Source organism: Antennarius striatus, chromosome 21 (genome assembly GCF_040054535.1).
Source record: "Antennarius striatus isolate MH-2024 chromosome 21, ASM4005453v1, whole genome shotgun sequence".
In the NCBI taxonomy this organism is placed as follows: Eukaryota; Metazoa; Chordata; class Actinopteri; order Lophiiformes; family Antennariidae; genus Antennarius; species Antennarius striatus.
Window position 1 is genome coordinate 13,069,325 of NC_090796.1, and position 27,331 is coordinate 13,096,655.

Here is a 27,331-nt window from a genome sequence, read left to right on the forward strand (position 1 = left end):
TGGCAACCCCTCCCTCCCCAAAGGACTGTATTAATTTATGATAATGACTGCTGGACTGTGCTTTGGCCCCATACCTCCCTGCCATGACAGACTGCACTCACTGCATGTTTCAGCCTTGCTAAATTGCGTCACACCCTCTTGATTCCATCTTCTTCTGTCTCTGGAAAACCAACTCGGCCTCCCCAGAGGATGTGGAAACTCAGGCGTTCAGCAGCGAGTTGCATTCGAGTGTGTCGGCGCCGCGGACCCAGCCTGTCTGTCTTTATGTCGCAAATCGTTCACGCGTTTCCCCCTCGAGGCGACAAGGTGAAGGGATTTTGTGTCGGACCTCTCAAACTGCAAACACTGCAGTTGGGTTAATGGCCTTTCATTAGAGCTGCAGCCCCATTGCTTCAAAATTAAAAACGATCCAAAGGACATTATTGGATCTTGTTTGGTTTCTGCTCTGCTCTGCATGGTGATCCGTTCACCAGTTGCCCGGCACTTGTGATTTGCGAGTGTTTGGACCCAGCATGCATTCCAGACCCACCCACCACATGGAAACACCAAGTTATATGTCCTGCTGTGTTGCAATGAAAGACCCCCGATCTGATTTTGATGAGCTCGTAAATCCTGAGCCCCCGAAGCTCGCGGAGGGCGGGCGCGGTGATGCCAGAGTCTCTAAAACGATGATCAGATGGCTTTATTGGCCGGCAGAGTGTGGGGGACAGACCGTCAAGGGCCTTATTATCGGCCTGATTTATCCACATTCCCCTCGAGTGCCATCTTCATCGGCTCGCCAGTGGCGTCACAGACACTCTGCTTTGCTGTTCCAGAAACAGAGAGCACGTTTATCGTGTTTGCTGGAGCGGAGCTGGATGGTGTCATCATAACTCAGAACCTCTCACCACTTCCCCATGTGTGACACACCTTAATGAAGCTCAGAAGACAGCGAGGATATTTTGTGTCTGGTGTTTTTAGTTTTATTTCCTGCTTCTCACCCCCAGCCACAGTCCCTTTATTTACTTAATGAGTGCATGAACGCAGTCGTCAGGCTGGCGTAGTCTCCTGCACCATGTGGGACATCTTAATCTGAGCCCGGTCAAGATCTAATTTGGCAGATTTTGTGCTTTATTCACATTGAACATGCGTTATGTGGGACCACATGTGTCTGATTGACCAGAATAAAGTCTGAATATACATGCTTTTCACCTTGTCCACAGAGACAACTTCAGTCAGTCCAGGTGAAAAAATCTATTTTTCTCCAGCCACCATTACCCTGAACATGTCATGTCAGGGGTTGATTAGTGATGAATATGCAGTCGTTCCTCTTTCTTTTTTTTAAACTGTCATCCATTATGTATTAGAGGCTGTACAGCATGGGGGAAAAGGTTGTCAACTTCCATTTTGCTAGCGAAGCGCCTTTTGAGCCTGGGCTTTGGTTTATATGAGCTGACATGCAGAGGAGAGATTTCTCTTTAGTTACAGGACATAACATGATTGCACAAACTTTACAGCCTTGAAAAATCCATAGTAAACCTCCACTGTTTGAAAAACACAATGTGACTGAGCTGGTTCTGTGATTTAAACGGCCTACTGGCCTTCTTTCTATTGATTTCAGCATGATTCAGCTTGTTAAGAAGGCCTCCCTCTCTCTCTCAGTCTTCAGTGGAGGTGGCTACACATTGTATCCCTGTGCATAACAGAACAATTCATATCAGAGAACACACATGTGTAAAACATTTGGTTTAAAAGTTACCGTCTATGTCCCGGTGGCTGGTGATTTATCTCCTCTGCAAATGATTCCAGCAGCAGTCTCATCAGGTGCAAACGGCCTCCTCCACAGTTTCGATATGCAAATGCAGGAAATCCTTTTTCGTGCCTTTGAGCCACCCCCACATTTGGAAAGATTAAATTGATCTCTGTGATTATTCTGCATCACACTTAGATTATATCCATAAGTGGCCCTCCAGTGCACTGTGCAGTTCTGCCTGTAATTCATCACTGTTCAGGCTGTGACACTAAATGCACTCTGTTTATGATTATTTAGGAGCATTAAGGTACAGTGTGGTCTAATAAATTATAAATAATTGAGAAGGTGTGTGCGTGTGTGTTTGTGTGTGTGTAAGAAAGTGGGAGTGACTGCATGAATACAGGAGCATATGGTGGTGATTTCAGTCAGGGTGGATCAGGATTTATGGCTCCCTTGGGTGTCACTTGCATCTATTATTCATGCTTTAGAGGGTCGCATAACCACATGTACCCATGATTGGTCGCACACAAGTTTGGGCGTACTTCATTTAATTGTAAAAGCAGAAAGTGCCACATTGAAATCTACATTTGTGTCTGTTTTTTGAAATTCTAAATATTTGCTTTCGGACTGTTTAAATCATCCCAGCATCTGCTGCTTCAGTCTTAACCGTTCATCTTTGCGATGTGAGTTCCACGTCTACATTTTTATTATGTCATCACGTGTCTGCAGGTGTGGCGGGGAACGCTAGCGAGAATGCGATACCGGCGGATGCGGGCAGCCCTCGTCATCTTGCGGGCCTACCGACGCTACAAAGTCAAGTCTTACATCCGGGAGGTGAACAGGCGCTTCAAAAATGTGGCGTCCATGAAGGATTATGGGAGGCACGTGAAGTGGCCCACGCCGCCCAAAGTCCTGCGCAAGTTTGAAGACGCGCTCAGGAACATCTACAACAGGTAAACTTACTTTAAACATAAATGTGAGTATAAGTCTGCTGTTCTTCCTTTCAGAGGCAGGTTCTTGGGTCAGCTCTCTTTTTACAAGACACCAACTACTCTGTTACATCATCCGAACTGAAGGGAGAGGATGAATTTTACGGAACTAAAATGTTTTCCATTGCTTTCTTTTGATGCGTATCAATTTTCTTAAACTGGTTGAACTAAATGTGGATCCGAATCACAGGAGAATTCAAGGCCTCCAGTATTTTACATCCAGATGAGTCCATTTGAAGCAACTTACATGTTTTCGTCCTGCCCTCGGCTCACACTGAGTATTGATTTTTTCTTCATACATCAAAGATTCATTACTGCCTTTCATCCCTATGCCTGTTTGGTTTGGCTTTTTTTTTTTTCTTTAATATTTGAAGCTAAGCAGAGAAAGAAAATATCTTTCCTAGACAATGTTGTTGGCTGTCAGGATGTGTGAGTAAAAGTCAGAGCAGCTGGGGTCTGCTGCAGATCCCACTGAGTGAGCTATCAGGACTTTACGCCGTAACCACACTGGAAAAATTCGATTTCAATGTGTATTCCCTCCAGGTGGTGGGCTTGGACACTCATCAAAGGCCTCTCTCCAGAAGAGGCCCTTCAGGTGAGAGCCAAAGTAGCCTGTCTGGAGGCCCTGAAGGGACACAGGGCCGACTTAGGTCTCCAGAGGGCCTGGGAAGGAAACTACCTGGTAAGTAAATGGGATGTATTCAAGATTGATGAGAACTATAAAGAAATAATTTTTATTATTTACCCTTAATAATTAATTTTATTATTAAACTGAGTGTTGAACAGTATTTTTTCCCCCACAGAAGCGAGACAGTCCCGACACCGCGTCCTCCTTCACTCTGGTTTCCAGCGAACTTCAGCGAAAAGACAAATTTATGCGAGTTCTGTTCTCCTGCAACGTACGCAAGGTAGGAGGCTTTCAAGACAACCTGGAACTGCATGTATCTGTCTGCACAAGAAAACAAACCCAACAAAGCCTGGTTTTCTCCAGCTCCCTGCAGGGCATTTAGCTGTGTGTGTGTGTGTGTGTGTGTGTGTGTGTGTGTGTGTGTGTGTGTGTGTGTGTGTGTGTGTGTGTGTGTGTGTGTGTGTGTGTGTGTTTGTGCGCGTGTGTGTGTGTGTGTGTGTGTGTTTGTGCGCGTGTGCGCGCGTGCGTGTGTCTGTGTCTGTCTGTGTCTGTCTGTGTCTGTGTGTGTGTGTGTGTGTGTGTGTGTGTGTGTGTGTGTGTTGAGTTCTCCTGTGGGGTGACTAATGAGGAGCTTTGTGCTTCCCAGATCAACCATTTCCACAAGGCAGAGGACCGGGCTGTGCTCATCACTGACCGCCACCTGTACAAGATGGACCCCCTGAAGCAGTACAAAGCCATGAAGAGCACCCCCCTCTACAACGTATGACGCTCTATGTCTTTAACATCCTTAAATTACAGACCAGGTCATCAGACACAAGACCAATGGTATTAGTACAGACTTTCCTAAGTCCTAATTTGGCTCTGCAGTTGGCTGGTTTTAATTCACACTTACACTGTGATAGGTGCTCAGAGGCCGTTTCCATGGCGAGTGCACATGTGTTCTTTTTGTTTGAGCAAAAATAACACTTTGGGGGTTTTTTTCTTTTTCTCCCTCTTTTCTTTAATATATTTATCATAATTCATAGCTGTTATTTTTTTGCTACAGTTTGGTCTCATGAAACGTTTTCTAATAAATGTACATGTGTTTATAAAAGATAGTGATAGAGAAAAGTCTGCAGTGAAATGCTGAAGTTCATGAGGAAATATAGAAGTTTTCCTGACAGAAAATATTTATAGATGATGCTGAATGTTCGAAGACCGCAGGATAAACATGGAGGAAATTTTGACTTTGCATGAACTGCGGGGATGGAGATAAAATAAGGAATAAAAGCCTGTCTCATGCAAAGGCCAACACAATCCTAAAAAGGAATTATGTGAACTCGCCATTTCTTTCTTGGGGCGTAAAAATCAAATGGATTCTGAAAAGCATACACAACCCAGCTGCGTGCCATTGAACAGTCTCCCCTGTCGTCTAGCATTTCTTCCAGTTTTCTCGCACAGCTGCTGACCCGGGAGGTGAGGCAGGAAGTGGATGTGTGATGCCTTCATCTCCAAAGCGCACACCCTCCCGCAGTCTGGTGGAATGAGTGAGATGTGAGGCTGCTGTGCAGTGACAACTGTGACGAGATATCCCAGTGTTCAGTCTGACAAATTGACACGAGGCATTTAGAAAGCTCGGTGACGGACGCCTGGTGCCAATATCGCTGCATGTAGATGTGAAATGAGGACACAGAGAGAGAGAGCAGCGTGCATTAAAAAGATTTTCAATTATTCATTCAGATTCAAACACAAACCTACCTGATAGATGAGGCTCATTACCGGACCCGGGGTATGTAAGGCATCTGTGTTGGAGGACATGGGGCCTTAAAGAATATAGTATATATATGACACAGCTTGATAATGCCAGCATAGAGGCAATTTTCATCCACGAAACAATAAACCCAACAATTAAGCTAAATTGAATCAAATAATAATGATTATTACATGTGCATGAGCCCCACCGCTGCACGACTTCCCACGTCTTAATATATTAATGATTCTGTAACCGTCTGTGCAGAGAAGTTCATTCATCTTTCCAGCCATTAGTGATTCTTGTGATTCTTGATTACCTTAATGCCAGGTTTTCTTATGCATTAAATATGAAGCAAACTAGACTAAAGAGTGGGCTAGGGTCAAAATCTACAGAGGAGGACAACAAGTGTGGAAAGAAAAGAGATGAGGAGGCAAAGAATGAGATGTTCACTAGTCTGATGGCCACAGCAGCAAGACATGGAGCTATCGATTGGAAAAGGTCAGACAGAGGGGAAAGTAGTTTTCTCCTTGTTGATTAGTGCTGATGGGCTAACACCACAGCCTCCACCTGCTGCCCCGTACCGGGCATTTACTGCTGAACCCGCAGGGCAACAAATGGGGAAGGCAAGCTGATATATGTGGTGTTCTTAAGTGAGGAGCCAACAACCATCCGCCAAAAGAATGATACTGCAGTTAACGCCCGCCAGGCAAACGTGAGATAATTGCATGGCTTCTTGTTGAATGAAACAAATTCTGTTCAAGAAATATCATTTCTGCTTCAGTGATTCATTTCACTGCTTCTTCCCATCTTTTCTTTCCTTCTCACACTTTTCTGTCTCTTCATTCTATCCCTGCTTCCTCCTCCACCCATCCGCACCTCATACCCCATATCTCTCTGTCTCTCTCTGCTACCGCTTTTCTCTCCCCATTGTTGTCATGCCAACTTCCCGAGAGACGGTGTTGTCATGGATACCGAGCAGCAGTGCTGCTCAGCTGATGTCTGGTGTCGTTCAGGCATGTGCACAAATCGGTCTTTTGTATGCCTGCTCCTTTTTCTGGCAAGGCTTATTTATGATCCCTGCAGCTTTTCTTTTTTCATTCTCATGTCGTTCACCCCCCCCCCCCCAACTGATCTGTGGAACCAGGTAAAAGGTGTTTATTCTCAGTATCGCATCATTTGAATAATAAATGTATTAAAATAAGAGGTGGCCACTGGCTGCAAGTAGCTTTCAAATGATGAAGCTCTGTGTCTCCAACCACTGATCAGGATGAGAAGGTGATAAAGCATAAATCGTTTTAATTTTTGGGGGAGGGGATCGTGACTGCTTTCTGTAAGCAACTCACTGGTGGTCCCGGTGCCTCACATAATGAATGGCTGCAAAGCTAAGCTCATTATATTCTAATCATTTAATCACCTTTTCTCTCCATGCTTTTGTTTCCTGTTCTGTCTGTGTAAGGGAACGTGATGGGATTGGGTTTATAACCAACAAGTCGTTCCTGTGAGAATACATTCAGAGAACCTGCTGCTTATGTCCTCAAGACAGCGGCAGAGCAGAGGGGATCTGACTTGAGAGCACTTGACAGAAAGAAAGCATTGCACACCAGTCAACACAGGTTGGGCAGGAGTTTACTGGTGGGACGTGACATTTAGAAAACACAAAAAAGACATTAGTAGAAGATATTTGTCTCTTGCCAGTCAGACTAGAACAAGTAGTCCATAAGTCAGTGTAATGTAAAAAAAAAAAAAAAGATAAACAGATGGAGAGAGGTGTGGAGGTTCATGATAGATGTAATTAGTCATGTAAGCTTATAAAGTAAAAGACCTTAAAATGTGTTTTACATATATAGTTTAGTATTGACTAAAAAACACGTAAAAAATGAAAACGGAAAAACTTGTCTTATGGCAGCCAGTTAATTATGTCCATGTCAAACATTTAGGTCTGACTGCTGGATAATGAACCAGTCTGGGTTCAATGACACGTGTTGATGACATGAACCATTTTGTCTTATTTACATCATAATGAAGGCGACTAATAATTTCCTTGATTAATCATTTCCTCTATAAAAAGTCAGGGGATGACAAATTTCCTTAATTCCACTGGGACGTCTCCAGATTGGTTCCAGTCTTGAACACACATATATTTATTTGATCTCATAAAAATTTTCAGAATTGCAAATCTTAAACTAACTGATGCCACCGTCACAACAGTTGTGATTCATTAGATGTTCGTTGCACAACAAACACGCCTCAGAATTAACAACCTATAGTCATATTCACAGCTTGCATCCCAGATTTTGAAAGACCAATCCTGCAGCGTTGAGCCTGATCATCATTACTATCTTAGCGTGTAGAAGCCTATAAACAAATGAACACAATTAAGTCGGATGGCGCTACTAAAATGGATCCTCATCCTTGGGTTTTGTCTGAATTGTGAGGTTTGGCCAGACAAACAGTTGAACAGATGGCCAAGCAGACAAACGCCTTCGAAAGATTTCATACTCGAGTTAAGACTGATTTGGTGCGTCAAGACACAAAACCAAAAAAAAAAGCAAGGAAGTGAATTAGAATGTGTCATTATCCAGCTCATTAGAACAAAGAGTATCGTTCCAATCAATTAAGCCTTTAATATAAATGTAAATGTAATCGGCTCAATGTAATTAACTGTGGGTGGATTGCTTGATGGTGTGGCCTCGCTTTTGGCTCTAATTCACGCTGATTACGTGAAGTGTTGTTTCAGAAGTAACGGAAATCATGTTGAAGCTAAATAAGGTAGCTGGTTTCACCGCCGCTGGCGCCGTCCTGTCTTTTCTTGATGGAGAATTTGCCTGGCTTTGCAGTCTGGCGAGCACATACTAATGTCACCTGACTGGCTGCCCCGTGGCTGTTTCCTTTACATGCACTGCCTTGCTTCATCCTAGAAAGACAAATGAAGAGAGAAATAAATGGCTAAAACCCAAAGGGAGGGGGGTAACAAAGGAGGAAAGCTGGGCTGCAGATGATGAGCATGAAGAGGGTGAGAGAGATGGAATTAAGAGACAATGAACTCCTCTCTCTCCAGAGATTAGTCTACCTGTGACGGTATTGGCCTCCTCCTGTTGAGTGGTGTCCTGTAAAGCTAAATAAACCAACCACAACACTGGGATTTCAGCCTCACTGCTTTCCATTGGAATGTCGATTCAGGGGCCTCAGAGTGGAAAAATACGATTGAGCCTTTGGGATACTGATCAATAAATCTTTATTAAAAGTGCTGTCTGGAGTGAGACACCAGAGTATAGCCTTTGTATTACCCCATAAAAAAATTAATATGAAGTCTACAGTTGGACGCATAATAAAAGGAAAATAGAATTATGCTGTAATGCATCCATTCTTTTTTTTTTCCTTACGCACATCAAACTGCGACTAATCTCTCAGTAATTGGCCCATTTGTAAAATTTGGGTCAGTCTGTACTGTCCGCTTGTCGTACACAATAACGTTGTGAAAGTGAGCTAACATGCAGCAGTAACAGCAGTACCTTTTAATTGAAAACGTTATTTCTCTTTTGCACCAAAGGAGAATTTGCTGAATGTGTGTTATTCCCTTGGTCTTCTCCCTTTACTTCCTATGGCAGTTGATTTCCAGGCCGGTCCGCTCAGTGAATGAACCTGATACACCCTGATACTGTCTGCGTATGCACATGAGCTGTATTGGAGTTTACAAGCAGCACAGATGGTCATATTTCTCACATTCCTGCCTTTTCTAATGTTTGCGTTCCTCCAAAGGCTCTGTGTACATTATTACCTGCGTTTAATTGTGTCCTCTCTTTTCCCGGCTCATTCCCAGGTGACCGGGGTGAGCGTGTCTCCTGGGAAGGACCAGCTGGTCGTGTTCCACACCAAGGACAACCGGGACCTGGTGGTGTGCCTTCAGGGCATGGTGCCTGCCAATGAGAGTCGCATCGGGGAGCTGGTTGGCACCTTACTGAGCCACTTTAAGAGGTGAGTAGTGGGCAGCAAGTGGCAGTAGAGGCTGAAATACTAAAACGCTAACAATCCAGTCGTGCCGTTTTGATTACAGCGACCTGTTGCAGGAGGATTATGGGGCAGATCGAATGTCATAGCTTTCCCAACTTAAACCATGGCGTTCACTTTATATAGCCTAGCTGTTGTGGAGCAGAGAAAACAGATTTGAAACCTGCAGAAGTTTTTTCTTCAGATTTTCTTCAGACTGTTCTTTTTTCATACTACTATATTTGACCAAAGCCATTATATAATTCTAACAAATTAAGACTATGAATAACAGCCTATTCAGTTCATTCATACATCCATTTATAAAGGATGTACTTGAGCCTTAACAAACCTTTAGAATATGCTCCCTCTCCTCTTTTGTTCCTTAATGTTAAACTTTAAAATAGAGCATTTCAGGTGGATGTTGTATCTCGTCCTTCAGCTCATTTTAACCCATCAGGAAGATTAAACAGCCTTTCTGGACTCAAGTTGTCCTCAGTTCACTTGTATTTGTAAGATGTTTAAAATCACCTAGCAGTTGGAGTTAGAGATTTCTATGTTTGTCTGATTGTCTAATCTTTAGACAATTCTAATGTCACATTAGACTCTAATGTAACTTTAGAACATTCACCATTGAGGGGGGTTTAGTACATTTTGTGCAACTTTTTTTTTTAAAATCGCAAACAACCAACCAACCGACGCAAACATGATCTTAAAAAGTCCATACCATAAAGATAGGTTCAGTTTCCTTCCTCCACAGCTCTTCACCAAAGGTTTGATGGTCTGTCTAAAATGGCAGGTTGGACATCATAGCTGCTATGTCTATGTAATGTTATTGATTATTTGATCGCTCCAGACCCCTGATTGCCTCCTGGCAGTGGTCGTTTCACCGGTTATTGAAGCGACTCCGCCACAGTAGTCTGGCACAATGCAGGCAGAATTGTGTGTCTGAATGAAGCATTGTCTCCACTGTTGCCAGGCTGTGATGGTATCTACTTCCATTGTGGAGCTCATTTCTCTGCAGGTGTCGAGGCTGAAAAAGCCTCATGTAATGACCCGCCATGTGCTTTGCATGCAAACTCATCCATCACAGTAGAACCCTGACAGAACAAAGGGCACGAGCAAGTGTGTGTGTGTGATTGTGTGTGTCTGCCTGTGTGTTTTCCTAACTACATTAAGGTGCATGTTTCAGTCTGGAATGTTCCGAGAGGCGGTTCCGTATGTTTTTGTGTGTCTCCTCTAAGATGTTTTGCACCCAACCCCCTGTAGACATGGTTTTAACCTTTATCTCTCCTTCAGCATGCTGCACGGTGCACAATATGCACAGCAGCAAGCAGGGAGAAGGGCAGCTTACCGCAGCAACAAAGCAGCACTTTATCCCCCTCTGACTGACAGCGAGGCCAAAGCAGAACGACATACCGTCGGGAATAAATGCTGCTCTTGTCATAACTTGCATCTGGATGCTCGAGACGCCACGAGGCGTGATTTTCTATTTATTTTATTTTATCTTTTTTTCAGTTTTGAAATCTGCTTGGCAGTAATCCGTTTTTATTTCTCAAATTTCAATTTTGGTGACAGCTGGAGCAGTTTGTATGTGAGCATGGTTCGACATGCTGTCCAGGCTGGCACGTGTTCACTTTTTTTTTTTTAAATCCATAAACAAGAAAATATCATATCTTTAGCTTTGATGCAGCAGTTGTGTGGAAGAATTCAGAAATAACTCAGTCTTATTTTGCATAAAACAAAGGGTGTGGGGGTTGGATTCCCATGCCTCCTCTCTTTCTCCCTACATTCCTCTCCTCATTCTTTCATGTATTTTTTTGTCTTCCTATTTTTGACTGCATCCCCCTTTGTACTGCTGAACCTCTTGCGATCCTTTTACATACCCTCACCTCTTTCTCTCTGCCTGTCTCACACAGTTTCCTTTTTTTTTTTTTTCCGGAGCTCCCCTTGTCTTCATTTCTGGAGAGGAGGCCATGAAATATTAAAAGCTGTGCTGCTGTTGAGGCCTATATTTAGATGAGACTGAGCCACCCCTCCTTTTCCCTCTGTCTCTCACGACTGCGTGTGTCTCTGTGTGTGTGTGTGTGTGTGTGTGTGTGTGTGTGTGTGTGTGTGTGTGCGTGCGTGCGTGCGTGCGTGTGTGTGTGTGTGTGTTGACACAGCAACGACTGCAGCACTCCCACTGTCCTCTGCCAGAATAGCAGGGTAGGTGCAAAATCAATGAGAGACTGATGAAAAGACGTTTCCACATGTTCATTTGCTCCCACAAAGTTTTAATGCAAACATGTAGCAGCATTCATCAAAGTAAAAATATAAAAGCACTTTTAAGTTCAAGGTTTCCACAAAATACAAAAAATGTCAAATACAGGTATATGAACGTGAATATTTCACTTTGCAAGTATTACTTCCTAGAACCAATGAAAAATTATGATATTTACGATATTTGGTAGATTTGGCTTCAGTTACGTCATGAAGGATTTGGAGATAAAATGATGGCATCAGTGCTGTCCTGTAATGATGATGCATTACAACCAGCTCTGAACTTGTTTATTTATCAGTCATGCTCTCTCAATCTGCATTTGCGGTGCAAATAATGAGATAAAATCTGTCCCTGTCTCCTCGAAGCAGAAATCATTGAAATGCCACGTGATGTATATCTCCTAAATAAACTTTTTTTGTCCCATTTTTCTTATTTTCACACGTTTCTCAACCCAGTCGTGGAGGCATGTGCGTCGTTCGACACACATTTTTATAATTACGTCTGACGGTTCTGTTTCACTCGCTTCCAGCCTTCACACGTCTCCCACTGACATCTGAAATGTAAAAACATCCAGGTTTTGAATCATTCATTCACATCCTCAACTCTCACCGGTGATAAACTTCAGCATTTATTTCTATTTTTACCCCCAAGGAATATCTCACTTCTGCACAAATGTTCTTGTTATATATACTGAGGAAAGTGTGGTGTTTTTACAGGCTTAAGTGTTTGATGTATTTAGCACATGGTGTGAAAAATGCATTGCTGATTAATGGCTAAATTTTCTTCCCTGCTGTGTTTGTATGCGTCAGCGACAAAACTGATCCGTGACCTGTTCCTGTAAATCCACGCCTGGCGTCACTGCTCCGCTCCTCCTATTATTGTTGTTTCACATAACAAATTGAAATATTGACCTGCATACATGTAATTTATCGTGATTTCTATACACTCATGATTGTAAATCTGTCTGATAGCTCACACAGTAGCCTCGATGCTACATTTATCTTGCCATCCCGTGGAGGATCGGCACACCCCAGGTGGAAACCATGGGATTAACCGATAATTAAGTGGCTTTGCCCCCCCGTGATGATTTATGATGGTGCCTATGGTTTCCAGTAAGTGTATGGACCTTCTTAATATTCCACCATCCCCCACTGTGGGCTGTCCATGTCTACCTCTGTGACAGATGTTTCTAGACTTACCTCCCCAGTACAACATCTGTCTTCAAGCATGGCTAAATCCATTCATACTTTCTCTGTCTTCTTGCTTCTAATCTACCACCTATTTGTCCCTCTGTGTCTGACTCCTCCTCGCCTTGTTCTTTTATTCACCCCCCCCCCCACTCCCTTAAGAACCTTCCTGCATGAGTCAGCAGTGGCATTCAGTCCACATCCTTTCATCGATCTGTCAGAGTGATGTTATATTCTGCCCTTGCTCCTGCCCCCGTCCCTCAAGGCTTGAATGTTTAACCTTCCCCCGTCTGCTTCCTAAACTACAGAAGCGATTCAGGAAGACTGTTAATATGGACGAGCCGGAGAGAAAAAAGATGATTTTAGAACAGAGAGCATCAGTGAAACAGGAGTAAATTCTTAAGTGTAAAAATTAATTATCATTTATTTTCTGTAAAGAGAGTTTCTGATAGGAGAACATCAGTGTTTCTTTAGTGGATGTGCAGCATCTCTAAGAGTAAAGCTCTGCAATTATTGATTAGTTGAATGGAAGCTAAGGAAACAGCAGGCTTAACTCATCTGCCAAGTTTCTCTGAATACTTTAGAGGAGCAAAAGAAGTCACCCTGACTGGAAGCATTGCAAACTGGTGTATTTGTTCACTTCAAAACAAGAAGGCTCAGTGCTCATCTACTGAACAGGAAGACCACCCCACCCCAAAGGATGCTAACAGACACCACCCACCCCAGGCTCAGCCTGTCCACCCTGCTGCCATCTGGCTAAAGATACAGGAAAGAAGTATCTGTTACTGTAGCACCAAACACCACATCAGCGCCTGTCCTCAGGCGGTGAGGCTCCTCAACTCGTCCCCCGTATTGAAGAGTAGTTTTTATCCTATTTCTGAAACTGTTTATCCAGTACAATCCTGTACAATCTCAGATCTAGAGAAACCCTTCAATCCAATAGTCATTCTAGTTAAGCTGAGGGAGTCACATGACTCTGTGTCAAAGTACTTATCATATATAATAACTGAATTGCAGCAGAGGAACCTAATCTCTGAATGAAACACTGTTTTTTACACAGATGTCTCAACATGGACGGTGGGCGTAGAGAAAGTGAGTCACCAGAGGCCATAAATCAGTCCGACCCCAGTCTGTTGCAAGGTTTAATGGACTAATCCATTTCAGTTCAGATAGGGGGACTTTTGTTTAATAGTGAGGTATTCAAATGAAACAAGTTGTTAGGGAATTGTTTTACAGGAGATCCTCTGTGGATAAAGATGATTGGTCTACCACATGTGTTATGCTAATGAGCATACAGTATTTGCTACCCCAAGTGTTGTGAATAAGTAGAACAATGGAACAGTTTGGGCCTTATGCTACTGTAAATCAATCATCAAAACGTGGTGGAAAAAAAACACATTTTATAAAGACACTAATGAGGAGAAGATATGGATCAGGCACTGCTTTGATGAGCAGCCCCTCCCAATTTATGATACTTGATTATTAATGACTTTTCAAAGTTTCCTCCAGAGCGATAATATCTGTTGCTCTGGAGCTCTGTGAGTATTTATGAACAAAAGCCGTTTTTAAACCAGTGTCAAAGTGCATTTTGATCTGAAGAAGACGCTAACGTGATTTACAATGGTGTGATAAAAAGGGGGCTTAGAGAAAAAGGTGTGTGTGTGGGGGGGGTTCTAGAGAGACGTGATTAGAAAAATGGAGAATGAGAGAGAGTGAACTAACTGCCTTTGTCTTCCACACCAAGGTCATTCCTTTCTGCTGAATCAAATATTTTAGACTGATAGACTTCCCTGTTCTCTTTCTCTCCATCTCTCCTTCTCTAATTCCTCCTCCATTAATCACCCGCCCCCCTGCTGTTCCTCCGCCTCCCCCCTCTTGTTTTTCACTTCACATTCCACTTCTCCTCCTCCGCCCTCTCACTTTCTCTCTCTCTCTCTCTCTGTCTCTCTCTAACTCTTTCTCCTTTCTGGGGCGCTGCGGATGCAGTTCCCATGGCAACCATGGGATCCGTGTTTGTCTGATACGTATGGGAGCTATTAAAAACCCTGCTGGCTGAAGCTGATGATGGTACATTTTGTCGCATGCCACAGACAGGGATAGAAGCACATGCCATCAGATCGTTGACAATGGACAGAACATCAGAAGAAAAAGATTAGAGAAGAGGAAGATGATGTAGCTTTTTTTTATGAGCTTTACTCTTCTTGATATTCTGTCTCAGATTGTTCCAATTGAAATTGTTCATGAAGAGTAAATGAGCAAATTTCCACCAGGTAGTTGCCTATTTTGTTAACTAAAATACTGTATTAGTTCTATTCTAAACTAAATGTTTGTATTTCTAAGAGTGTCTTTTAAATAAAACAGGTGTTGAGTTGGCAACAAACTTTGCTTAGTCACAAAAGGTCTTCAGGGCTTATCCATCTGTGGCATTTGTGTATGTGTGTGTTTGTGTGTGTGTGTGTGTGTGTGTGTGTGTGTGTGTGTGTGTGTGTGTTCATGTGTGTGTGTTCATGTGTGTGTGTGTGCGCGTGCCCTTACTGTCTGAGTAGACTAGTGTCGAGTTATAGGAATGAAAATGCACAATATGTTAATCGATGTGTATGAATGAATGTGCAGCTTTGTCTGACCTACTTTCTTTTTCTCACACGAGGACAAACACAGTGAGAGGAGTGTGTTACAGGGGTTTTAACCCCGTAACACCCACTCTTATTTGGTATAAGGACAACACTATTGTAACGCAAAGCTTCTGAAACTAATTTCTCTTTGAAATCATGTTACATTTCTAAATTAAGGTTGCACCCCTGTAACTGTTTTATTAAGTCTCAGTTAAATGTAACTGGATGTAATAAAGTGTAAACCATTATATGGTATATGTTACTACACACACTGATAAATAATGTTTGTAGGATATAGTTAAATGTGATTTTTCTATGAAATTTAACTGAGGCCTTTAGTTATTATTTGGAGTGATGCTGTGCTTCATTAATAAGCCTTTCCATTCACACATCACAATGATGTCTGGCTTCGAACTTTGACCTTTATCCTCCACCTCAGATGTGAAATAGCGTCACACGCTGTACCAGCAGCTGATTGTATAATTGGTTTCCTCTTATTAAATCAGACACTAATTACAAATGGTTCAAACTGAATGAAAAGCTCGACACATGTGAGTCCCTCGTGGTTCAACCTCATGATTCCTAACAAATTGTTTTATTGTGTTTCAACTTTTATGCTGCAATGGTTAAAAAATTGGATTATTCATTGTCTCTTTTGTTGTGGATTTGAAACACAATAGTGCCTGCTTTAAATCCCTGAGTGGGGATATATATTCTGCTGTGGTTGTCACAATGTTGATGCGAGCTATATTTAATCTCTTGGCCACTCACTCACAGAGTTGCTGCCTCTGCCTTCCCACAGGAGCTCCACTGGGAGTGTATGTAATGTATGCACTCACTATAGGCCGGCATCTTACTGTCACTCTGGATAAAAGCATCAGTTAAGTGCTATACAGTAAAGATGATACAGTAGGTACCTCCATCTCTTCAGTGACCTCTACAATTACCAGTAATCCCACCCCCCAGCCTGAAACACATGCCCCGCCCAGCAACAGTAACTCTCCCCCTGCCAGGCCTGTTATGATGAGCCCCGGCACATTCTCTCCTCCCTCCTTCACCTCCTCTTTTCCCTAGTTTGTTTCTTCACATCTCCTCTGCCATTAATCCTCCTAACATCTTTTCACCATTGACTCCCACCCCTCCCTTTCCTTCCCGTCACCTCATCGTCATCCCTCCACTCCCTTACTTTTAACTGTTGCGCCAATATCCTTCCATCTCAGCAATTGCTTTCGGCTTTTTATGACACAAAGATCATCCGTAAGGTTACGACTGCTGACAGGTGACATGAATAAAAAAAAAAGGGTGGAGTCTTCCTGCAGGTGTTGTTTAGTGTTCTGGACAACCCATCTGATTCCTTCTGAGAATTACAGGATCTACGCCAACCTTTTCAATGGGTCAAAAGGTTGAAATACTTTCAGTTTCTAACTGGAAAATAGGAAAAATAACAAAAAAGGATAAATGTCAAAGCTTATTGTTCACAACAGGCTTCCTAATTTCGTTATGGAAGTATTAGAAGTCGATGGTGTGTTCTCAATAAGAAATTTCAAACTATAAAACATTCCATACAGATCTAATACTTAGAGATGCAGAACGGTGTTATTCTTTGTATTATTTACCAGGAAAGTTTATAAATAAATGAAATTAAGATTTAAAAACCCTATAAATCCCCTCCACAAAGGATCTTTTCTTATTTTCTCTTGTTAGGTCTGAAGGAAGGTTTTTGGTTTTAACTCTTCTTTTTCTTGGACTATATTTGGAGATGACGTTTTATTTTAAAAAAAAGGACAAAAAACAAGAATATTATCTCACACAGCATCACCTCTGAGTCCCTGGCGGTGAGTCATTGTGGACGGCCCAAGCCTTCCTACAGAGCACAAAGCGTCTACATGTCAGCAGATGAGAACAGATGAGCCTTTGATTCACGTATTGATCGCCTTTAATGAACAGAATTGGAGGCGTGGCCGCCCAAGAGGTGAACGTCTCCCTTCAGCAAACAGTAACTAATTGATGCCGCCTGTCCGTCTTTTCTTTTTTTGAGTCGCTGTGTGGCGGTTTATTGATTTACTTGATGTTTTTTTGAGTCAACTCCATTCAGCCTTCAGGTGGAACCGGAGTCCCTCTGAAAGCCCAAAGACACAGCTGAGCAGTGGGTCACATTTAGCTCCGTCTCCACGGCGTCCAGACAGGAACAATGAGGAAGGTGGGAGTTGACCTCCTACACTTAAACACACGTTTGTTTAACCCTCCTGCCGTGTGGCTATAATGGATCTGCTGTGTGAGATAGCCCCCGCCATCTGTGGAGACAGAAGCCCCTCCTTTGTTCGATTCCAGCTCCATTTCATTTCCCACTGATCTTTGAACAGAATCGTGGAGGTGAGACGTGTCCTTTTGTTCAAATGGTAAATTTGGAACATCTGATTCTCTCCAACAGCTTGAACGAGTAGCTGTTAACATTGACAGCCATCATTGACCTGCTGTGCGGGGGGGGAGACAGATGCCATATGGAAAACCAGTGGTTTACCCACATGTTGCCGTTGCTGAGGAGTGATGGACAAGAACAATACAAAAGGAATAGCTTTGAAAGTTCAAATTAATTCCTTTGGCCATCACAACCAAAGTGACAACATCCTGTGAGGTTGACATGAAACCACAGCAGTCAAGAATTTTAAATCATTGCTGGATAGCCTCAAAAGAAGTTTGCAGCCACTGAGCGTCTTTATACATTGCGCCCTCATTACTCGCGGTTAATGCGTTTCAGGAACCACACGCGATTAACGAATTCCGCTATACAGCGACAAACTATCTTATTATTTAAGGTAATTTAAACAATTTATGAACCCCATACTGATATTAAACCACCTTCTATCGCCTTTCCCTTTTCCCACACTCTTTATCGACTGTTTAAAGCACTTTTGTGTCTCACGGAAGTGGGCTGTATTTCGAGACTCACGGAATGTAGTGCACTTCCAGATGCCATCAGCCAATACAATGCGTGTACAGTATCACGTGACTACCTAGTAAAAATCTGCGATGAGGTGAAGTCACACGTGTTGACGCGCAAATGCGCGAGGGCTTATTGTACTTCAGTCCTTTCACATGCCTGATATGAAAAACTAGAGTCAGTTGAGCACATACCGCAGTATAACCAGTGTCCAACTCCTACAAAAAAAACAGTTGTTTTTTTTTGTATATACTATTGAAAAATGCCCAAGGTCACAATACGTGGAACCTCATTTTAGACTTTTAATGGGCACTCTTCTGACCCTATGACCCATCCTCCCACCAGAACCAATCGCTGTAAGAGGTCGAAAAGGCTTCACAGTTGCACTAAACACTTTATTTTCCTGAAAACATTATGTTGATCAAATATACCGTAAACTGTTAGTGAAACGACTCTTTTCAAGATGTAGAATAGTTAAGCTGAAGCATATGTGGATGTTTGGTCGGGTCTCTGCTGCAAATCTTTCAACAAGTCTGGTTTTTATCTTTCCTTTCAAGTCCCTCTGACTTTCTGGAATTGTTGTATGAAATCACTGGAATGCCACCTTATCTTTCTGCCATTTTAATTCTCAGGATCAACAAACGTATTCTGTGTTTATTTTTGCATGCATGGTTAGAACAGACTGAGGGGAAAAAAAGATAAACTGAACCGAATTTAAATCTTCTATCAAATAATAAATCGTCTTTAGTACATTTACTTTAAATTTCAGCATAAACTAGAGAAATGCAGAGCATTACTGTACATGTACTCATAATTTCATATTTTAGGATCACAAGAAGGGTTTTATTCATGACTGCTCAAGGCCCATCAATTGTCGCCGTCTCTGCTTCGTCACTGCAGCAGCCCAGATTTTGATTAATATGCATAAAGAAGCAGAAATACCAGCTTAGCATATTAACAAGCAGAGGTCTTTTTTATCTCGTGTGTACAGTTTATGTATGATCCGTCTTCAGATGGAGCCTCCTGGGAGCGTCGGAGATCAGCTCTCACATTATGGAACAGTGGAATATTACTCAGGCAGCAGCAGCTCTCATTTTCCAGACTTGTGGAGCATGCAGGTTTTCAAGGGTCGTTCAGTGGCCTCTTTTCCATCGCTACCTGACCCCTTTCCATCTCATTGTAGAGGCCTGCAGCTGCGCTGATGCTCAGACACGTATTTAACGTAAGCCTTGCCCAGCAGCTCACAAGAGATTGAGCAGTCTTCCTTCCCTATTTCCCCTCTTTACTGTTTTATACACATTTAAGTCGATACCATTTTTACCGCAGAGCATTTCTTAAATGACCCACTTTCTTAAACTCTCTCATTATGTGTGCTCTATTGTGCATAAGAAGAAAAAATTACTACACCGGAACACAAAGTTAAATATACTGTAAAAGAAGAAATGCACCAATATTTGCAATCCTTTTTACAGTTACGATTTTTCAGAGGCCTGCTGGAAGAATGTAAGACAGTTGTTGCAGGAGGTTTTTGAGGAAAAAAAGAGCCAAAAGTTTGAAAAATAAGTTGTATATATACAGAGAAATGCAGAAATTTCAGCTCAAGTCTTTTATGACCTGTGACATCTTTTGGTTTATTAATCTGCATCGCCAATTCGCCCACCATGCCTTCAAAACTGCTCAACTCCTTCCTCTCCCTTTGTATCCTCTTTACTATTCATTCACTACATCTGCAGTTATGACACTAGCAAAACTGTCCGACTTGGGCGCAGCGGTGCTAATTAAAGAACTGCAGACTGTAAGCCTCTTAGGCAGTTTTCACGCTTTGAATCAGTCCAAATCCCAGCCGCTCTAAACTGGGGCAGATAAAGCCATTAACAGTTTCATCCATCCTGAGCGGCGGTGCTGCCTCGTATCCGATTCTGTCTCTGTGATGATTGTCCTGCAACAACCGGTCCTCCCATTCAGACTCTGTTCACATTGAGTTTCAGTCTAATGCAGTGTTTCTTTACTGTTGTGTAGTTTCATGTGAATTCTTTGCTTTCCTGTTTCCTCTGCGGTGTGAATGTAGCACACGGGAGCACGTGTGATGCAGCCATGTGAGGTGGAAAAAACGGATGTGACAGCGAGAGGGAGGGAGACTTTCAAGGCTGGTGTAAAATGCAAATCCATGTGTTGGAGTGGGAGGAGAGGGATAAAGAAAAAGGGTGTCAGGATCCGGAAACATGGTGATGCGTTAAAAAAAGAACCCTAAATATAATCCATGTTTTACTTTATGTTTGTTTTTTTCTGCACCTTCAAAAGAATACAGTGCAGATGTTGAAATTCTTCTTTAATTAACAGATGTTAGCTCGCTTAACTGGGGTGGGGTCTGAGTGGCAGCTGGTGGCGCAGGGCATTCCAGAATGCCAAATGAGATAAGTGATTCCCTCAGCGAGTTCTACGTCTACCTTTGGGTATCACCCAGTTGGAAGTGCTTGGAAATCCTACAAAGGGAGGAGCCGCATCCATAAAATCCCATCAGAGCTTCAAAACTGGGAAAAATTGGAAGTAATTGAGTTGAGAGCGGCTCCGCCAGCTGTGAGGTGGTAATAAAGCTCTCACTCACGTATTGATTGGTTCACACACACATCTTTTAAACGTCCGTGCCATTTATGATCCACGCCGGTGTTGTTTTTAAGATATTGCATCTGACCCCGACGGTGCTCAAAGAGCGTGGAGAAAGCGTTGGATACCCATCCGTCATGGGCTTCCGTCTGCAGAGTCTGTTCCCTCGTTCCCACCCCAGGACACCTGCCCTTCACGCATGCACACACACACTCATAAACACAGACGCAAGGTATAAATGCATCCATGCTTTCTTCTTGGGCTGTTTGGTTTTCTTCCTTGATCTCAGTGTGGTCCCACCAACTGAAATATTGATGTGAGGAGCGTTACTTGGACATGACTGAGATCGGCCCTTTGAGTCTTTGCCAGATCAGCCGCATGACTTCACCTCCTGCTTCCACCTGGATCAATCTGCTGCTATGAAAACACGAGTGTCCATTTAATCACGTTCGAGTGAATATATGTGGAGTCGAGCTTTGACTCGTGCCGTGGACAGCGCGCTATTTATAACACGTGTCGCTCGCTTTTCTGTTCTCCTGCATGCTCTGTAATTCAGTGCCGTCAATTTCCATTTTCCATTCCCTCTCCTTGAAGGTGTTAAATTACGGCAAGAATAGAATTGATATGCATGACAGTAAGTTGCAGACGGTTGGAAGTCTCGTAAATCAGACAATCAGAGTTCTTCCCTTGTTAGAGTTTGTCTGAAATGTCACTCTCATCTTTATTGGCAATGAGAAAACATCTAAATTTTATTTCCATCCTGAAAAGTTCAGTCTTTATGGTGGGTCCATTTTGCAGACTGGCCCTCCTTCCCCACCTGCCGTGCTCATATATTTTTCAGGAGCGTAATGCTTGTGGCAGAGCCAGGTACGATATTAGAAGGATGACACAAAATGGGACTGGATGGATTCCCAAATACCCTGCATCATCCTCTCCCACCCCTACTCCTGCTTTCCATTTTGAAGCACAGAGTGACCCCGTTGTTTTGGACTGCATGCATTTTCTTTCGCTGAACATTCTCCACTGACATTTTTCTTTCCAGCTCTTAAACTCATCCTTGAGACACCACAACTTTGCCCTTGACTTTCATTTTAAATTGTGTTTCACTCAAGCCTTCATTTCAGTTTGCTCTCCTTTCCATCCCTCTAAAGAAAGAGAGGATGCTTGTGAGGGAGCAAAGTGAGTCTGGACATGGCGTGAAGGGCGTTTTGAAGGGGGGGGTGGGGGATTGATTTTCCAGTTGGAGAGGCCATCCGGTGGAGAAATAAGTCTGGCCCTGGGGCTCTGACTGGCTCCTGATGGGAGAGCTCAGTCTATGACCCCTAAACCTCAACTGAGCTGAGTTTTACTATTCTGAGATGAAAATTTATTTTTTTTAAATTGGAATTCTAGAGCGCTCTCTCAGAGACAGATTTTGTATCAGAGACACATTTTTTGGGCAAAGTGGAAGCTGATGTACAGATTAACACTACGTCTCCTTGTAGCATATTTACACGCTGACATGAATCTGCTTTCCATTCATGAGTAGCGCCACACGGCTACACCTGTGAAGTGGAGACAGCCGGGCAAAGAGACGTATCGGCACATAGAGAAACTCACACAGTACCATCGACTGGCTGGCAGCCATGACAGATGGGGGAGTTCGGTTCATGGGAGTTACCATGGAAACCTACATCGGTGCTACCCTTAGCTTCTCCAATCTGCAGAGGAGTGCAATGTGGGTAGCAGAACCCTTCAACTTGATGTTTTTTGACTTATTGTTTCGCATCAAGTCGGTGGCATCGGGTTCCTGACGCTTTACCTCAGATCAGGTCTGGGGCACTCGGATCGCTGGCTTTGTGCGACTCCAACCATAATGACACTTAATGGATTTGATGACAAGTAACCGTACCAGCTAGGAAAGTGTGTCACGATGAGCACTTGACCGAATTGAGTGTTGCGTGTGTCACAGGCTCTGAACCATTTACCACACCAACATGTTCGCTTTGTTGCGTCGCTTTTCTTTTTTCCCCCTCTCTGTGAACAGCAGCCTCAAAATGTGAGCCTTTTTTTTTTTTTCGCTGCTTTGATTCCTGTCATCGATTCTGTTTAAGAGCTAACGAGGCAAAGCACCCGTTCACCCAGAAAAGGTCTAACTAGATGTGACAGGCACTAAAAACCAATCCCAGCCAGGCAGCACCATATGGATCATTACTCCAGCAGGATTCTGGCATGATTCCTTCTATATTATCCATCTTTATTTTCTAAATCTACAACAATGCACGCATGTATCTTCTTTATTCCTATTCTCTCTCTCTCTCTCTCTCTCTCTCTCTCTCTCTCTCTCTCTCTCTCTCTCTCTCTCTCTCTCTCTCCCATATGTGTAAATATATATACACAAAATAAATATGAGCTAACTCTTCATACCTTTATTTCAGTCTCTGTATTACCAATTATCTTCAAGCTGTATTTTTAATAAAGTTTCAAACTAATTAGAGACTGAAAATTTAAGCTATCACCTTCCTGTTGGATTAAATTACTTTGTCCACACTTGAGGAGCTCCAGTTGCTGTTAATTGGTTTATTGCTGAGAGTTAGATTAGAAGTTTGATGGTGAACAGATGTTTTTTACTTCTGTTCGCCTCATTAGAACAATCCTCAGGATGGAAGTACTCTGCTAAAACGAACATCATTGAACATCATCATCGTCCGAGTGAAACAGATTGATGTCCCCAGTTTAATTGGAGGAAATCATTTATCTATTCAAGTTTTTTCTCCTTTTTCTCCAAATTTAATCAATCTTTTTTTTTTTGTCTTGCAAATGAACAAACAAATATGGGCTGATCACCTTCCCTCCTCCAGCTGACTAAAAGAATAGAATGCTGTCTGTTTTCTGATATGTTCGTGGTGTGCGAGTGTGTCAATATAGAAAATGTGTGTGTGTGTGTGTGTGTGTGTGTGTGTGTGTGCGTGTGTGTGTGTGTGTGTTTGCGAGGGGGGGAGTGATTTATGACCAACACAAATGTGTGTGAGCATGACCGTGTTTACGAAAAAGCAAACAGAAAATGAGCACGGTGTGTTTATGAGATTGCAGCGATGTGTGTTACTACAAGAATGATTTATGGCACTCATATTTTTGCACGCACACACATTAATGGATACACATATTTTGTTCTTGTGCATTAAACTGTGGCTGAATGAATTGAAAAGCCATTCAAGGCAGGTTTTCTTTATGTTCGTCATAGTGAGAGTAAAAACACGTCTTCTGCTTTTCTTTCTCTCTGCAGCGAGAAGAGGAAGCTCCAGGTCAACGTCGCGAGTCCCATCCAGTGTAGCATGAACGGGAGGAAGTGCACCGTCATCGTGGAGCCCAAGATCAACCAGTCCCAGCCAGACTTCATCAAGAGCAGATCTGGTTACATCCTGGCCATTCCTGGCAACTAAACCGGGCCGCTTGAAGAAAAGAAAAAGCTTTAGGCCAAGATGATCATGATGGCAATGATGATTCATTTCTGATTCACCTCTTGTTTGTATAGAGCTGCTAATCATGTGACAACTCCAACAACAGCTCTGCCAGAGGATTTGGGTAATTGAAACCTCAAAATGTCACACCATGCCAAATTCGACCTGTTTTGTAGATGTCTGTGTGATCGTTCTACAGACAGGAAGCGTACGATTTGCTTACAGGCTAAATATTAATTGCTAAATGTGTTTTCTGTGTGATAATACTTCAAAGCGGTGTTCTTTTTTTTAAAATCCCAATTTCAAATGATTTGCTCTGTGCAATATTTACTTTAGTATTTACGGTAGATGGAATATTGTAGTTGCGGAAGTGAGAGGAGATCATGCAGGGGCTGTTCTCTGAACCACTGTTGTTGCATTTAAAAAAAAGAACTCCAAATGAAGGAGCCACATCGAAAGTGAAACCCTAAAAGAAAAAACATTTGAGATGATATTTATACGCGACTCGGATACTCCACGTTGATTATCTACTTTATCGATTTACACTCAAAAGAATAACGATGTTATTGAATCAGATTGAAGACTTGCCTGTCTACCGACTTAGAGAAAGGGATGCATGGCGCCCGCTTTTCCTCCAGTAAATGTTTACAATCACATATGGGAACAGGAAGTGTGAAAATGTGTTGCGGTGGTTCAGTCGGTGTCTGAGGTACAGCTGTTCAATCAGATTCATTGTTCGTTTGTGAGTCAGAGGATGTGTTGAGCATATCCTGAACATCACACCTGCTGCATGCAGAGAGTTTTAATCTATTAATTTAAATCATGCTAATTATATTCTGTCTATGTCTGTATAAGTGCTTACTTTTATATTACTTTATATATCGATGGTTAGAATTATTCAGCATAAAAAATTTATAAATGTCTGCACAGCACTTACTTCGCCGCAATTTTCTATAGAAAGGAGGCAGTAGCTAAAGGACAGGATTTCAAGAATGATTTTGTTGTTTTTTCATTGTAAGAATGAAGTGTATTTCCTGTCTTTGCCATATGTTAGTGATGATTTGACTTCCATTTGACGTAGATCCGCCCCTTGCGTCAGAGAAATAACGTCCGACCTGTTTGCATGTTGATTAGCTCTTGACACTCGCCTCCGTTTGGCTCTGGTCGAAAGAGTCTGGCTGGCGGCTTCGACAAATAAGGAGGAAGGGCGTGAAGTCTACTGGTCGTGTTGATCTCCCGTCCAAAGATTGAGGATGACTTTTCATCTTTTCATCTCATGCTGCTGCTGAACTCCGCTCGTCCCTCTCCAAGCCAAATCTCACAAATCAAATCAAACCCATTGGCACTTGAATGCTTTGATTTGTGCTGTTGATCTCACAAAAGCTGTTGCCTGTATTGAAAACGGTCGCTGCGATTATTCTTTCGATAAGTGTGAGGACATCACAATATGTTCTTTTTTACCAACTGCTCCAAACACCACAGACGCTGACGCCATGGAGTCATCTGTTCTTTTGCCTGAATGTGTTCGCTGCTAAAAACCAACCTCAGTTTTACCCCGAGTTTAAAAAAAGTCCTGCTTGGTTACAATACATCTGAAAAGAAAGAGCCTGAAGTCAAAGTGATCATGCCGATGCGATCATTGTATTGTCTTTGTATAAAGACAAAGAAGGAACAGCAAACGGGCACGACAACCCAAGGTTATGAATCAAGTCTCCCTCAGTGTCTGCCCTAGTTGAAGGGACAGACTCATCGCTCCTCTATCAATTTCATTATGTCAATGTTGAGGAAAACATTCATAGCAGTCATTTTAAAGGGAGCTAAAACGCTGCATTTAGCGTTTATCTCCGTTCTACCTCGCACTTCCATGGCGGTCTCCGTTTGCGTGGAAGTGGGTTAAGGAAGTGACACGGAATCTTTATATGATGTTTTCAGAGGAGCTCATACGCAGGAGCTGCCTGTTATGTGTGTGTGTGTCTGTGGCCTCTCCTCTCCTGCTCATTATTAGGATGGACACCGTGTCACTTCAGTGATCTGCTCTCCTCTCTCTCAAGGCAAAGAGGCTCTAAGAACAATTCTTTACTCTGGCTCCTCTTCCTCACTATTCCCTCTACGCTTCCTCCCATTCCACTTTCCTTCATTGTCGCTCTGACGGCTTCATCCTGCAGGGCAGTGAAAAATTTACTGTTTGTCTTGGTTTTCTTTTCCATATATATTTCTTCAGTGAAAATAAAAAGGGAAACTCCCAACAACAGCCAGGACTTATGATCAAAACATAAGAGCCGTCTGCAGCAATAGGTACATTACCCTGAAATGTAAATAGTCTAGAACCAACCTTTATTGCAGAATAATAATCATGTTATTCTATTTCTTTATTCTTTTTGGTTCATAAGCCAAATCAGCCAAAAATTGTTGTTGTTTTTTTATTTTCACCATCAGCTTTGCTGCACAAGTAAAAATCAGTTGTTGTAATGACCTTAAATTGACATCAGAGGATGTCAGGTATGAATAATAACACTGGGGCTACGTTCACATTGACACGTAACACGATTCTGATCCTGATCCACATTTGACTTTGAAGTGAGCATGCTCAGTACTCATCTTTGTTCCATTTCTGCTCTCTTAGGATCATAGTTTTTGAATTATATCAAATAGCATGCTAGCCAAAGGGTGGCACATTCTTTTCCAAAGTGTATTCCATGTTTAATGCTTGTAAGCAAAATATTTACAGCATCTGTACACCATTCGTTCATTATGTGCCTAATTTTATACAAAGTTTCGTATGAATATTTGTGATTAAATGCCATACTGTAATATCCAGATTACGTCTAAAGGGACCTTCACCATATTTGTTCATGTATTCAGTATAAATGCAGATTGTGCATTTATGATGATCCATAATGAAAAGTGATTAATTAATCATTTTATTAATAAATTGAACTGCCTCTAACCTTGTTTGGGATTGTTTCCCATGTGTGTGTGTTTGTGTGTGCTGACAGGGTAGGGCCGAGTCAAAAATAGGTGGTTGTCAATGGGAAAACTGATGTTGACTCAGATCTTTCCCTTCTTAGCATGCTATGTGCTAATAGCGAGAAAGAATTCAGCGTTAATCCACCCGCTAGCAGCTGTTTCCGCTCAGTGACCCAGAGGTTGCTAAAGTCCCAGCTGTCGGCATGACAACGGCGCTATCCACTGCCGCTCTGTCAGCCGTCAGCGGCTGCC

The 27,331-nt window shown here is 42.5% G+C and overlaps 1 protein-coding gene across 2 annotated transcripts in view; it reads left to right on the forward strand.

Annotated features, from left to right (window-relative positions):
• Positions 1-27,050, forward strand: part of myo1d (myosin 1D) — a 60,265-nt gene extending 33,215 nt beyond the window's left edge. For both annotated transcript variants that reach the window (XM_068304784.1, XM_068304785.1), the window contains 6 exons: positions 2,462-2,685; positions 3,265-3,403; positions 3,525-3,629; positions 3,996-4,109; positions 8,902-9,056; positions 23,938-27,050. In XM_068304784.1, coding sequence (XP_068160885.1) covers positions 2,462-2,685; positions 3,265-3,403; positions 3,525-3,629; positions 3,996-4,109; positions 8,902-9,056; positions 23,938-24,094 — 894 coding nt within the window. In that variant the 3' untranslated portion in view covers positions 24,095-27,050. The remainder of the gene's footprint in view (positions 1-2,461; positions 2,686-3,264; positions 3,404-3,524; positions 3,630-3,995; positions 4,110-8,901; positions 9,057-23,937) is intronic.
• Positions 27,051-27,331: the final 281 nt, after the last annotated feature.